The 13,668-nt window shown below is 47.4% G+C and overlaps 1 protein-coding gene across 1 annotated transcript; it reads left to right on the top strand.

The window, feature by feature from the left end:
* The first annotated feature begins 10,980 nt into the window (after nt 1-10,980).
* On the top strand, nt 10,981-11,202 carry LOC116886083 (cytochrome c oxidase subunit 6C-1). The gene has a single exon (XM_032887403.1). It carries the CDS (start codon nt 11,008-11,010, stop codon nt 11,200-11,202), a length of 195 nt encoding a protein of 64 aa, XP_032743294.1. The 5' UTR covers nt 10,981-11,007.
* The last annotated feature ends 2,466 nt before the right edge of the window (nt 11,203-13,668 follow it).

Raw genomic sequence — 13,668 nt, 5'->3', positions numbered from 1 at the left:
TCACCCTGAACCGGTGGAGCTCAGTGACAGGCTCACTGCATGCTGGGTGCTGGTCACAGACAAGCTAGTCACTATTCTAATCCGTTCTCAGTGCGGTGTGGGGCTAAGGCGCCTCCAGAAATCAGATCTAAGGGTGATAGAGCCAGAGAGCGTAGGCTGTGAGTGCGTGCTTGACCATACTGTACTGCTCATCTCTCTCTACTGCTTAGCATGCCGACCAGAGAGGCCCAGCGCTGGTGCGTGGATGTGCCCAGAAAGGCCGACAGGCTGTACGACAAAGCTATATGCATTTTCCCACAGACAAAATGCTTTTCAGCAGAAATAAAGAATGCCAAATCTTGCTTCTTTCACCTCAACTCTCTGTGACGAGCATTGAGAAAAGTTACTCTGTGTGCTAGAGTGTGAAACCACATGGGCAGTTGCCCTGTCACTGTCCCCCATTCTTGGAGCCCTGTGACTGGAACTATCCAGCAGGGACAGCTCTCATCAGATGGGTCTGCAGCCTCCTGGGAGCATGGAAGCAATACTGTCCCCTTTGTGAGGGCTGTCAGGTCACTAAGAGTGTCAGGTAAACCCTAAGAGGGGCTCTTCCCACACTGGAGAGATGCTTTGTCTCCTGAACTTTCAGGTAGCCTTCTTGGAGCCTCCCTAGGTCCAGGGCTTTGTGGATTATGTGTCTGGAAGCTGAATGGTTAGTGTCATGGTCCCTTGCAATTCTGAATTGTTCTTTTCTCACTGAAGCATCCAGGCCTCAGGACATATGTGCGTAAGATGGGAAACCATCCACAACAGCCCAACATTCTGGTGTCAGAGGATGGGTGAGCAAGAGCAGGGCAGAACAGATTTTCTTTTTTTTTTTTTTTTCCTTTTTTTTTTTTTTCGAGCTGGGGTCCGAACCAGGGCCTTGCGCTTGCTAGGCAAGCGCTCTACCACTGAGCTAAATCCCAAACCCCCAGATTTCCTTTACCAGAACTTTCTCGGTCCTGGGAGGCTTCAAAATAAAGACATCCAGACTTGGTTTCTTTGTTTTCGATGCTCTGCTTTGAGCTAGGATCTCAGTTACCTCAGGCTGGTCTCAAGTCCCCCTTTTTAGTAGAGAAAGACCCTTGGACCCCTGATCTTCCTGCCCCCATCTCCCGAGTGCTAGGGTTACCACCACACCCAGGTTATGTAGTACTCAGATTTCAACTCAGTGTTTCATGTTGTGGTAAATATTTTTAAAAAGTCTTAACCTCTTATGGCGTGCTAGCATTGGCACCCATAGGGCCACGTGGCACTGTGGAATATCTTTATCTCAGTGGCTCCACGCTGCCCCCAAGTACTCTCAGACCCGGTCCATGAGACATTCCAGTGTGGAGTTAGTTACGGCACCTGTGGGGCCATATGGAACTAACCATAATTTATCTCAGGTTAGTATCTCTCCCGGCGGCTCTCTACAAGCCATGAACTCTCTGGTTCCAGCTACCCAGTAAACTCAGGGCTCTAGAAGACCAGCATGGGCTGGCCTATCCTGGCTCCCTGCCATGGACTCTGTCCACACTCCCAGCAACTGCCCCCTGGTAGTTAAAGTCTAAACTCCCAACTACCCGGTGAAATCATGACTCAGTAAATGATAACCCAACAATCAGATTTGTATGTTAAATTCTCAGTCCACAATACATCCACACAATAAACTCACAACCGATTGATAAAGATATAAACCGCCCACCTAGATAAGATAAATTGGCCTATAGAAATCCATCTCTTAAGAAATATTCATGGAAGCGCAAGGCCTGGGTTCGGTCCCCAGCTCCGAAAAAAAAGAACCAAAAAAAAAAAAAAAAAAAAAAAAAAGAAATATTCATGGGTGGGGGATTTAGCTCAATGGTAGAGCGCTTGCCTAGCAAGCACAAGGCCCTGGGTTCGGTCCCCAGCTCTGAAAAAAAAGAAAAGGAAAAAAAAAAAAGAAATATTCATAACAACCTGTGTCTGTGTAGAGATGCATGGCAAGTATCCGTCTACGTCTGCCTCCATGTTGCCTCTCTCTTTCCTTCTAAAGCTTTGTTCCTGCCGCCCTTCCTTCTCGTCCAATGACAGGCCTTGTTTTATCTTGTGTCTGTCTTCACCTGCACAACGACATCAATCTGTAGTTTCACGCAGGTCAGCCAAACACTCTAGTCATTGAGCTGAGAGTCTTGCCTGAAAATGCCCTGATTATCATAGATTGTACAAAAATGTGCAGTTCGTAGACAGGTATCACATGGGAAGGAGACAGGTGCCGAGCTGAAGGCCCAGTGGGGTCTGTACGTTAGGTTTTGTCTTGGCCTCTCTGGGTTGTTCCTTCCTCCTGAATTATGTGACAGAACCCCTGCTGGAGTAAGAGTCTGAGCTACAACTGACAGAGGAGCTCTTTGGAGGGTTCACCAGCTCCTCGTGGGAAGGTATGGGAGGTCACAGGCTTCGGGAGAGGGCTACCAGCATGAAGAGCTGGAGTCCTGCTCTATCCGGTTGCTTGGAAGGATGTGGGGAGGGTGGGGAGCAGGAGGGGGAGGGGCACAGGGAATAAAGACCTGAAGACCTAGTCCCTGAGCCTCCTTCCTCTGGATCAACACGCCATGCTTTGAGGTCTGATCCCCAACCTGGATGTTGAGGTGACCTGCAGCCCACTACACGTCCTCATTAGTCATTCTTGTTCCCTCGGGGCCACACTTGCTGTGTACTGAGGGGCAGTCTTCCTGTCCACTCCCTTCCCAACTGTGTTCAGGACTCAGAGCAGTTTTGCCTCCATGGTACCCCGAGATCTAGGCTACTCTCAACTGGGCTAGGAATCAGGATGTCAAAGGAACAACACCCTGCTCATGTCCACATTCAAGGATGCTTGGCCTGTACACTTCCTTTTCTGTATTCTGAAGCAGAGTCCTCCTGGCCATGGAGTGACATCCCTTCAGTATCAGGACTCTACTTCCCCTCGCACAGTAGCAGGTTGCCCTGAGTTTATGCAGTGGCTTGCTTCTGGAAATCCAACCTCCATTTCCCAGTGGATCTAGGCTCCGGATGATCCAGAGAGGCCTGTTTGGACCCCTGCTTTGTGCTTTATGTCGTGATTTTTCAAAGTGCAGAACCTTCCTGGAAAGTGAGGAGATGAGGTACCATGGGGGCTTTGGGCTGCCGGTGCAGAAACTACCTACCTGGGTCTGAGCAAGTCTCCGCCAGCCCAGAATCAGAGAAGGCGACTGGCCCGTGTGAACAGTGACTCTGAGATGCCTCGACACACTAATGGGTGTGTAGGAACCAGACCAGAACCCAACATAAGGTCATCCTTGTCTGACCCAAAAGCAAACTCCACCAACTGGAGAACGAGTGACGGGCTCTTGGGTCACGCTTTGAGATGATTATTAATTCCTTGGCTGGGTCAATGTTACTGTGGTTATGCAGAAAATGTCCTCCTTTTCAGGAACTGTGTTAGCATATTTGTGAGAGAGACGTCTTAATGTCTGCATCTTACTTTCAAATATCCCAGCCAAAAAAAAAGTATTTATATTTATGGAGAGCATTGTGAATACTACACTGAGACAGAGAAAGAAAGAGAAAATGCATGTGGAAACATTTATTGTTGAGTCAGGCAGAGAGCAGGATGGAGCCATCTCTCTTCGGTACTTGAGGCCTTTTATCTATGTCGTAAGCATTTCCAAGTGAAAAGTTAGAAGAAAGTAAACGACACAGGCAGGGAATCTGGTGAATAGTTGCAATGAAAATAATTACAAGTTTTACTGAAAACGAAAAAATCCCAGACATTGGGGCCAGACAGAAACATCCGGCGGGCCCAGCTGGCTGTCAATCAATCAATTATTTTAACAGGTGTTTATTACTGGTCGTTGCTGGGCCTAGAATGTCTGCAAATAATGGAGGGAAACAAAACTACCCACCATGGGCTTCTTGTCTTTGAGATGCTGGCAACCAAATTCTGCTCCTGAGAGGACTTTGCGCTACTTAACACACCCCCGTGGTGGGGGGGAGGAGAAAGGTGGGGGGAGGAAGAGGAGGGGAGGTGGCACCCACCAACATTGCACCTCTGTTAGCAAAGGAGACCTCTCCCAGAAAATGCTCAACCAGAAAAAAAAAAGAAATAATCCAGGTTGTTTCAGGATGCCAGACAAGATGGGTTTTATGAAGAGGCCCTCAGTCAGATCCTAAAGAGTATGTCCAGAGGTCTGAGGCAGAGAAGAGAAGAGTGACAACCTGGTTACAGGCAAATGAAGAAAGCATTTAGCCTCTGTGGGGTGGTAATAGTGGAGAGCCCTGGAGAGAGGGACTGGAGAGGGGCGCCATAAAAACGGGTGGTGCCACAGCTGGTTCCAACCAAGGACCAGGCAATGAGCCCAGAGCCCCTCGGAAGCCTTGGCAAGAGGTTTCATCCAGAGCCATGTCAAAGTAATTCCGTGACCAATTTAATGGGGCAATTACCTAGCACATTTGTTTACAGTGGTATGGAGAGGGACAGTCCCATGTCAGGCACTCAGAGCTGCGTCTAATAAGAAGAGAGAAGTCTGACTTCTCTCTTGTGCTCAGGATGAAGCCTGGCACCGTTGTCTTTACTGTATTGGTATTTCCTATACCTTGGGTCATCTGCTTGACTCTGTATACCCCTCAAGGAATGTCTGTCTAGCCTACCTCACCCCCCTTTAAGGCTGATATGAGCCATTGTCCCAAACCTGCAGTCACCCATTCTAGGAACAGCGGAGTCTCAAGGACAAACAGCCCTGCTACGAAGGTAATTATCTATGAGGGCGAGGCTTCACCTGGAGCAGAAGTAACCATTTCATGAGAACCATTGTTCCTTCAAGCACTAAGAAGTCCCGTAGATTGCCTTAAATAGCAAAGCAGAGATAAGATGGGTGGGCTCACATCTTGACCGGGACTGGTTAATCTTACAGACCTTCTGCCCCACCTCAGTTTCTTTCTCAGTTTCAATCTAAAGTTCTTGTTAGTGTCTCCAAAGACGAGTTTGGAGGCCAGCAAACCTTTATCTGTTCCTTCTTCTCCAACACATGGATTAAATTCCCTGCTCTCTGCCTTCTGCTGTTCTGTTTGTCTCCTCCACCCTTACAGAGGAAAGTTGGCGGAGTCTTGCCTGGGGCTACTGAAGTCTGGAGATTGTTTACAACGACTTCATTGAGTAGCTAAGGGTAAACAAATTCAAAGTATCACCTCCATTGAGAGGACAAAGTTAACTTCAAGAGCAGTTACTAAGTATCAGTCAAACTCTAGTATGGTTTGTTTGGCTTTGGATTTTTTTTTTTTTTTTTTTTTTAAATAGGCTTTTCCTCTCCGAAACCCTGGCAGGCCTACAAGTAGCTAAATAAACTAGGCTGGGCTCCAATTTTGGGTGAACCTCCTGCCTGGACCTCCCAAGTGCTCAGATTACAGGTATGGGCTCCTCTGCCAGCCCTAAATTTCACTCTGCATGACAACAATGTATCTGTAGAGAAAGCAGAAGGCAGACCCCGCCTTCCAGCTGTGTACACAGCAGGTGGGCGAGATGGTGGCTTGGTGGGTTGGGAGACTGAAATTCTTCAAGAAAGACTATGGACCACCTCCGCTCCGTATTCATTTACATCGTAGGAGCCAGGTGCTCAGGAACCAGAGATACACATCTTTGAGATGTTACACCATTGTGTTGCCCAGGGCAAAAATGGAGAATGGGAAGACTGAGGAGTCCAGACTGCAGAATTCGCCTCAACAGTCCTTGGGCAGAATCACTTGAGACAGACACTGAGTACTTAAATAGTGACGTGCAGTTTATGAGCAGGCAGCTTGCTCAGAACAACCGATGCCAATCTTCTTCCCTGTTTGTTTGTTTGTTTGTTTGTTTGTTTTAACATAGTTGATTTTTGAAATGAATGAAATCAATGAGCTGGGGAGGTGGTTCAGTGGCTAAGAGCACTGACTGCTCTTCCCGAGGTCCTGAGTTCAATTCCCAGCAACCACATGGTGGCTCACGACCATCTATAATGGGATCTGATGCCCTCTTCTGGCACGTCTGAAGACAGCTACTTGTAATGAATAAGTAAATAAATAAGTAAATAATTTTTTTAAAAAAATAAATGAATGAGTTTTATTCCCCATAAGTTTATAAAATGATAAACCAGCCCTTCTCTGGGGGCTCAACTGCTGTTGCCACTGCTAGAACCTGTACAGAAACAGAGACCCCGGTGCTACATAAGTGTCAGTGCTGACTGGGGACAACGAAGAGGTCAGCAGAGAGTTGTTGGTGCCGTTGAGGGCTGGGGATGATGGAGGGCTGGGGGTGCAGCTCTGTTGGTCAAGCGCTTGCCTACCATGCTCTAAGCTTCTGGTTCTAGCCCCAGCACTGCATAAGCCAATGATCCCAGCTCCCTGAGGATGGAGGCAGAAGTTCATCCTCGGCTACAAAACTAGCGAGAGGCCAGTCTAGCCTACATGAGACTCTGTCTCAAAAGCAAAACCATGGGTTGGGGAGGTGACTCAGTGGGTGAAGGCAACCTGAGTCAGTTTGACTTCCAAGACCCGCATAGTGAAAGGAAGAACTTTCTCTCACCAGGAGTCTTCTGACTGTCACACGAATGCTGTGGCCTGTGTCTATCTTCCCAACCACCACCGCATACATACATAAATGCCATGGAGACAATGGAGTATCTAAAGTCATGTTGCCACCTGCCTCTCTGTGGGATTTCCCATTGGAGAAGGTTTCCTTGCCCTTGGCACCTGCCGAGCTGGCCTGGATTTAACCCAGAAGCTGGCCTGCCATGCCGGGTGTTGTCCAGCTGGAGCTGAGAGGGAACCTGGCATCTGCTGTGGTGGCCCATGCCACAGGCAGGCAGTCCACCTTCTGTGCTAGGTGCCCTCTGCTTGTGGCATAGACTACTCTCACCAGGTTTGGAAAAGTAAACCTTTTCTTACCTTTTGATAATAAAGGGAGTTTTAGTCCCCTTTCCATGTATTCAATTAAAGTCACGCATCACTTAAACATAGGTGCTTCAGGGAGCACACCGCCAAGCAATTTCGATTTCATGCTGTGTAAGCACCATTAAGCAGGGCTTATATGCACATGAAGCCAGCTCTGGCATCCTCCCAGGGACCACAGTCCTGGGTACATCCTGATATCGGACGATATTATGGTCTCTGGCATCATGAGGTCAGAGAAGGTGGATCGGTAACCCTGGGGAGATGCCCCCTGGATGTATCTTGTGGCCAACACCAGACACATACTCCAGCTCTAGACTCGGATTGTGCATGGACGTCCTGGCTGCCCTCTTGCTGAAGGGGAGGGCTGCCCTCCTGCTGGGTAAGTGTTCTACCAATGAGGGACACATCAAATCTTTTCCTTTCATCTTTTAACAGTTATGTTTATTTGCTTATTTTGTGTGAGCACATGTGCCACAGTGTGCATTTGGAGGGCAGATTCTGTTCTTTTCGTCTACCATGGTAGGTCTTGCGGCTTTAGCTCAGATCCCCAAGTCTTGGTGTCTTGGTGTAGAGCCTTCTCGTGTTTTTGTTGTTGTTTTTGGTTTTGTTTTGTGTTTGTTTTGAGACACGGTTTTCCAGTGTATCCCTGGGTGGCCTGAAACTCACTATGTAGATCAGGCTACCCTTTTAACAGTACTCCTGCCTCAGGCTCCTGAGTGCTGAGATTGAATGGTACTGAGTATCCTATACCCATCCTCTTGTGAACGTGAACATGTGTGTGTTCCTGTGTGTGCGATTGTGCATCTGTGCAGTGCATAAGCGCCTGTGTATGTCTGGAGACTACAGTCAACCTCAGATGCTGTTCCTTAGTTATTGTCCACCTTGTTCTTTGAGAGAGAGCCTCTCACTTGCCTAGAGCTCCGTGTAGGTTAGGGTAGCTGGCCAGTAAGTGCCAGGGATCATTCTGCCTCTCCAGTGCTGGCACAGCCCATCACCCCACCACTGTGGGAATTGTATGCAGGTTGGGCTTGCATAAGCAAGTGCTTCCCCATCTGAGCCATCACCCAGCCTTTTGTCCTTTACTTTTAGATAGCAACCGAGTGAAAGATCCAAGGATAGCTTCACTGACGGGCCTGGGATGCTTAGAGACACAGGATCGCTCACAGGTGACTCTGTCTGGCATCCATCTCCCTCTGTGACAGCTCAGAAATATGTCAACAGTGCCTTGGCTCTGAATCATGGTGTCATGGCCAAGTGCATCCTTTCAGACTACACTCCTTTCATTCAGGTCTTGTTTTTGGTTGGTGTCTTCGCAAGTCTGTGGCTGGCAGTTTGAGCCTCTGGTCCCCCACCTCTCTAGTCAGATCTTCTCAGACTCCTCCAGTGGGCCTTCATCATCCACCATGTTCTCCAGCAGCAGAGCCTCCCGCATCACAGAGATGTCACCAGGAAGTGCTTCGAAAGCTTACTGTCAGACCCCCTTCTGACTGGTGCTGTGAGGGCATCTGTCCGTCCTCCATCCTCCAGAGTTTGCAGATGGCCCGAATGATTTTGGGTTGGCTGCTTGGTTTTGAGACAGAGTCTTATGCAAGTCAGACTGCTTTCAAGCTTCCATATGGCCAAGGGTGATCTTACAGAAGAGTGTTGGGGACAGAACTCAGGCGTGTGTGTGTGTGTGTGTGTGTGTGTGTGTGTGTGTGTGTGTGTGTTAGGCACACTCTGTATCACCTGAGCTGCATACCCAGCCCCCCCCTTTCTAATACAGGTTCTCCATGTGTAGCTTCAGGCTGCCCTTGAACTCAGTTCTCCTTCCTCTCCGTTCCCACCTCTCCATTCCCACCTACAGTATGCACCTCCACACCCAACCGTAGGTCTTCGAGAGAAATGTATTTTGCACCATGAGTAATGGATTCCATAATTCTCTCTGACCTTCAACATGCTTCTCTCTCTGCCAAGAGACGCTCTCAGCGTGTTGTAGAGCTCACCTCTACCCACATGAGCCACAGTAGGTAGAGCTCCCCTCTGCACAATTGAAGAACAGAACAAAAGTGTAATAAACAAAGATGTTGTAGACCGTGGGAAGCAAACAGTAGAGGCCACTGCTCAGACTGGATCCAGCTCTGCAACGGCCCAGCATGCACCTGGGTCAGTTGGCGGCCATTGGTGTTGCAGTTCGAGGTCCTGGGAACCAGAAGAGAGATCAGAACAGTGATAGGATCATTCCCGGGTTCACATGTGCGAGGGAACGACTCACGCCCCTCACTCCTGGTTGCTCACACAACATCGCGTGCGTGGTCAGGATGAATCCGCCCGAGACAGGGACTGCAGCTCAGAGAGTCAGCAGGAGCTTAGGAGGCAGCAAACTGACTCAGAGTAACTTAATCCCCTGCCAGCAGGAAGCCTGACACTTGAAAAGGTCATCAAAAAAATCCGACACCTCAAAAATATGAATTCCACAATGTCTGCCATGCAGCCAAAAGTCACTAGGCAAGAAAAAAGCAAAACATAGCAACCCATTATCTGGAGGGAAAAAAAAAATATATCAGCAAACCAGAGCAGGAGCAATAGGAAAGAAGGCGCTGTTACACACAGCCATGTCCGTCCGTATACTGTAGAAATGCAGTCCACTGCACAGGGAAGTAGAAGAAAAAGTAAGAATGAAATTAAAGAGATGAGGTCCAAATAGAACTTGGAGAGATGAGAACCCAATACCTGAAATAAAATGCACCAGAGCCAGGCTGTGGCGGTGGAGGTGGTGACAGCAGAACATGCCTTTAATCCCAGCGCTCACTCGGGAGGCAGAGGCTGGGGACTCTGTGAGTCCCATGCACTCGTGGTTTACACAGCAGCTTCCAGGATGGTCAGAGCTACACAGGGAAATCCTGTTTTGAAAAAAAAAAAAGTAAAACAAGCCATCAACAATAAACACGACTAGAATTCTAAATGAGCAAAAGTGATGGCTGTATCATAAGAAAGAGGCCAACAGGTCAAGAGGAAGCCATAACTCGGCTTTAAAAGCAATTATTTTTAGGTGAAAGTGGTGAGCCTAGAAGTGGAAATTGACAAGCTCACAGCCACACTTAAAGCTTCAGTGTCTCAGCGACCCACACAGCTAACAGAATAGGTGGAATACAGGCGGCTTTAGCAAAGCCATCTATCTCTTCCTTTCTATAGCGCTCCAACCATGAATAGCAACAGTGTATCCTGTCTTCTGTCAACCGCAGACTGAGAAAGACACAGACTTAACCAAAAGAACTTAGAACCGAGCCTGGTGCTCCAGCCATGAACTCCCAGGAAGAGAGGAGGCTGAGGCAGAAGGATCCCAAGCTCAAGGTCTTCTGGGATACAGAGTGAGTTCAAGGCCAGCCTAGGCAACTTAGAGGGACCCTGTCTCAAAACTAAAAAGTAAGAAGAAATCTGGAGATGTAGTTTAATGGTAGAACACTTGCATAGCATGTGTGAGACCCCAAAGTGGATCCCCAGGACCTGGAAAGAAGGAAAAAAATTCACTCTGATCAGAATTTTTCTCCAAGGTTGACAAGACACATGCTGGACAAGTCCCTTTGTGGGCCAAGGCTTCACCTTTAAATTAATAGTTTGAAACCTCATTTAGAAAATTTAAAATATATTGGAAAGGTGGAGTCAAAGACTAAATATCAACAAGGAATTAGAAGATTAAGGGGGGGTTGGGGATTTAGCTCAGTGGTAGAGCGCTTGCCTAGCAAGTGCAAGGCCCTGGGTTCAGTCCCCAGCTCGAAAAAAAAAAAAAAAAAAAAAAAAAAAAAGAAAAAAAAAGAAGATTAAAGGCCCATCAAGATTCCTCAGCAGGACAGAGCACTAGTAATACAAGCTGGTCTTTCAATGGTCTTTCCTTCCCACAATAGAAGGAAAAAACTGGTTCACAAAAGTTGTCTCTGATTACAATGCTGTGGTAGGTATCTGCCCATACACTATTACAACTGTAATAAATTAAAAAAAAAGTTTAAAAGACACACAGAAGGCTCTCCATTTCTCCAAGAACTGGGAAGGACATCAGTGTAGAAGACCTTGGTTACCAGGAGTACGCTGTTGCCGAAACCTCAGATGCATGATCCTCTGTCCAAGCGTCTGTGGGTTCATATTGGTGCATTCATTGTGGCCCTGGGAGTTGCTGCTGCCCGTAAGTTTGGTGCAGCTGAACCAAGAAAGAAGGCGTATGCAGATTTCTACAGGAATCATGATCCCATGAAAGATTTTGAAGAGATGAGGAAGGCTGGAGTCTTTCGGAGTGTGAAGTGATTTTAGAATGCAAAGGATTCTTTGGATTGAGCTCCATAGAAGTTCATTGCTCAAGGTCCAGGGTTCGATCCCCAGCCCCGAAAAAAAAGGAAAAAAAAAAAAAAAAGAAGTTCATTGCTGGCCTGTGTTCCTAAACTATGAAACATGAATATGTGAGCTAAGGAGTAGTTTCTCTCAATAAACAATAATTACATGGACGGGGGTGGGGGAAGACACACAGAAAGAGAAACTGTGTTTTTAATAGAAAGGGTCTCCCATAGCCCGGGCTGGACTCAAACTTGTTATAACCTTGAATGTCCGATCTTCTTGTCTCTACCACCTAAGTGCTGGGACTGCAGGTGCCACCGCCTCGCCTGGTCTGCGCGGTGCCAGGCTATGAGGCAGGACCTCCACCATCTGAGCTGCATTCCTTGGTCTCTCACTTTACCCTCTTGCAAAGCAGTCTGAGAATTGCCCACCCTCCTGGTTGCTTCTGGTTCACCCAGCCTCCTCTCTCCCCGTCCCTTCTCCTGCAGACTCCACGTACTTACAAACCCAGAAGAACGACATTGTAGAGCGGGGTGACTGCTCTCCTGTATGATTCAGAGCAGCGTGTCACCATGAATTTAAGAAAATAAAGTCACAGCCCAGAGCAAAGTGGATTTAATAGTCACAGAGGTGTCCACAAGCCCTTCCTTTCGCTCCACAGGCTTGCGCTTTAATAATTTAATGCTGTTTCTGCACAGCGGCAGGGTTTTATGAAGCAGGGAGAGAGCTACAATAGACACAGTCTCTCCCTCTCCGTGTTCACAGCTGCAGATACGATGCCTTCCGCACCACCTGGGTGGAGAATGCCCCGGATGGAGCAGCTGCCCTTTCCAACCTCTGCACTGGAGGCCCTCACACCCACCTACAGAGACGGAAGCCCTTGTGCTCAAAAAGGTTATCGAAGAAAAAGGTGTCAGCTTTGCTTGATGTGTTTGATTCCATCTGTCTGTCTGGCTGTTCCTCTGTCCAGCCATCCACCCACCCATCCATCCACTACCCATTCATTCATCTGTCTGTCCATCCATCCATCTTTCCATCCATCCATGTGTCCATTCATCCATCTGTCTGTCCATCTATCCACGTGTCTGTCTGTCCATCCATCCATCTGTCCATCCACCCATGTGTCTGTCTATCCATCCGTCTGTTTGCCTGTCCATCCATTCAGCCATTAGTCCAACCATCTGTCCATCCATCCATCCATTCATTCATCTGTTTGTCCATCCATCCATCAGTCCATCTGTCCATCATCCATCCATCTCTGGTGCTGGGAATTGAGCTAGGATTTGGCACATAGCAGGCAAACCTTTTCCCTACATCCCTAGCCCTCTTTCACCTTTTATTTGGGACAGGGTCTCATTAAGGTGCTCGGACTGGTTTGAAGTCGACCTGTAGTCTTGGCAATTCTCGAACTTACAATCCTCCTGCCTCATCCTCTGAGTAGCCGGGATCGCAGTGTGTATCAACTGGCCTGGCCTGACCCAGCTTATTTTAGGTTACTTTAAATTCAGAAACCCTTATTCTATAAGCAAAATAATTAACATGACATCAAAATAACACAAAAATGTTGATATCCTGATACACTGATCAATTGGCCTTAGTGACCCCCCACCCCCGTGACTTTATTAGTACTGCTAAGGGTACCAATTCAAGAATTTCAAAATACATTTATAATTTTAAGCTTTGTTGTTGTTGTTGTTGTGAGGAAAGCGGAGGCCGAGAGAGAGAAGGGCAGGCACTCACCAGTGCATGTGTAGAAGTCAGGACAGCTTTGTGGAACTGGTTTTCTTTTCCTGTCTTTAGATGGGTTCTGGGGTTTTAACTACAGCCGTCAGGCTTCTGTGGCAAGCACCCTTACCGCCAGTTCCCCAATTTTCTTATATAAAAAGTAATCTATGGGTCAGAAGAGATGGCTCAGCAGCTAAGATCACCCGCTGCTCTTCCAGGGGACCCAGCCCCCACACGGCAGCTCCTAATCCTCTTTAACTCAAGGTCTAGGGAAGTCTTCTGGCCTCTGCAGGACCTGCACCCATGTGGTGCACAGACACACATGCAGACACAACACCCATACACATAAAAATAAGTAAATCTCTTTTTAAAGCAGTATATGTGTACTCCTAGAATTTGGAAAATGGGATCTACTCAAGAGGAAATGAAAGTTAGTTACAGATGTATTCACTGACCAAGGACTGCTGTGATAGTTTGTATCATTATTCTATTTAACTATGTATCTATCTATCATCTATGTATCATCTATCTATCTATCTATCTATCTATCTATCTATCTATCTATCTATCTACCTACCTACCTACCTACCTATGGTCTATCTATCTATCTATCTATCTATCTATCTATCTATCTATCTATCTATCTATCTTTGGTTTTTCAAGGCAGGTTTCTCTGTGTAGCCCAGGCTGGCCTTAAACTCATAAAGATCTGTC

Source organism: Rattus rattus, chromosome 17, assembly GCF_011064425.1.
Source record: "Rattus rattus isolate New Zealand chromosome 17, Rrattus_CSIRO_v1, whole genome shotgun sequence".
Classification (NCBI taxonomy): domain Eukaryota; kingdom Metazoa; phylum Chordata; class Mammalia; order Rodentia; family Muridae; genus Rattus; species Rattus rattus.
The sequence above is the reverse complement of the archived record's forward strand: the minus strand, read 5'-3'. Positions and strand labels throughout refer to the sequence as shown.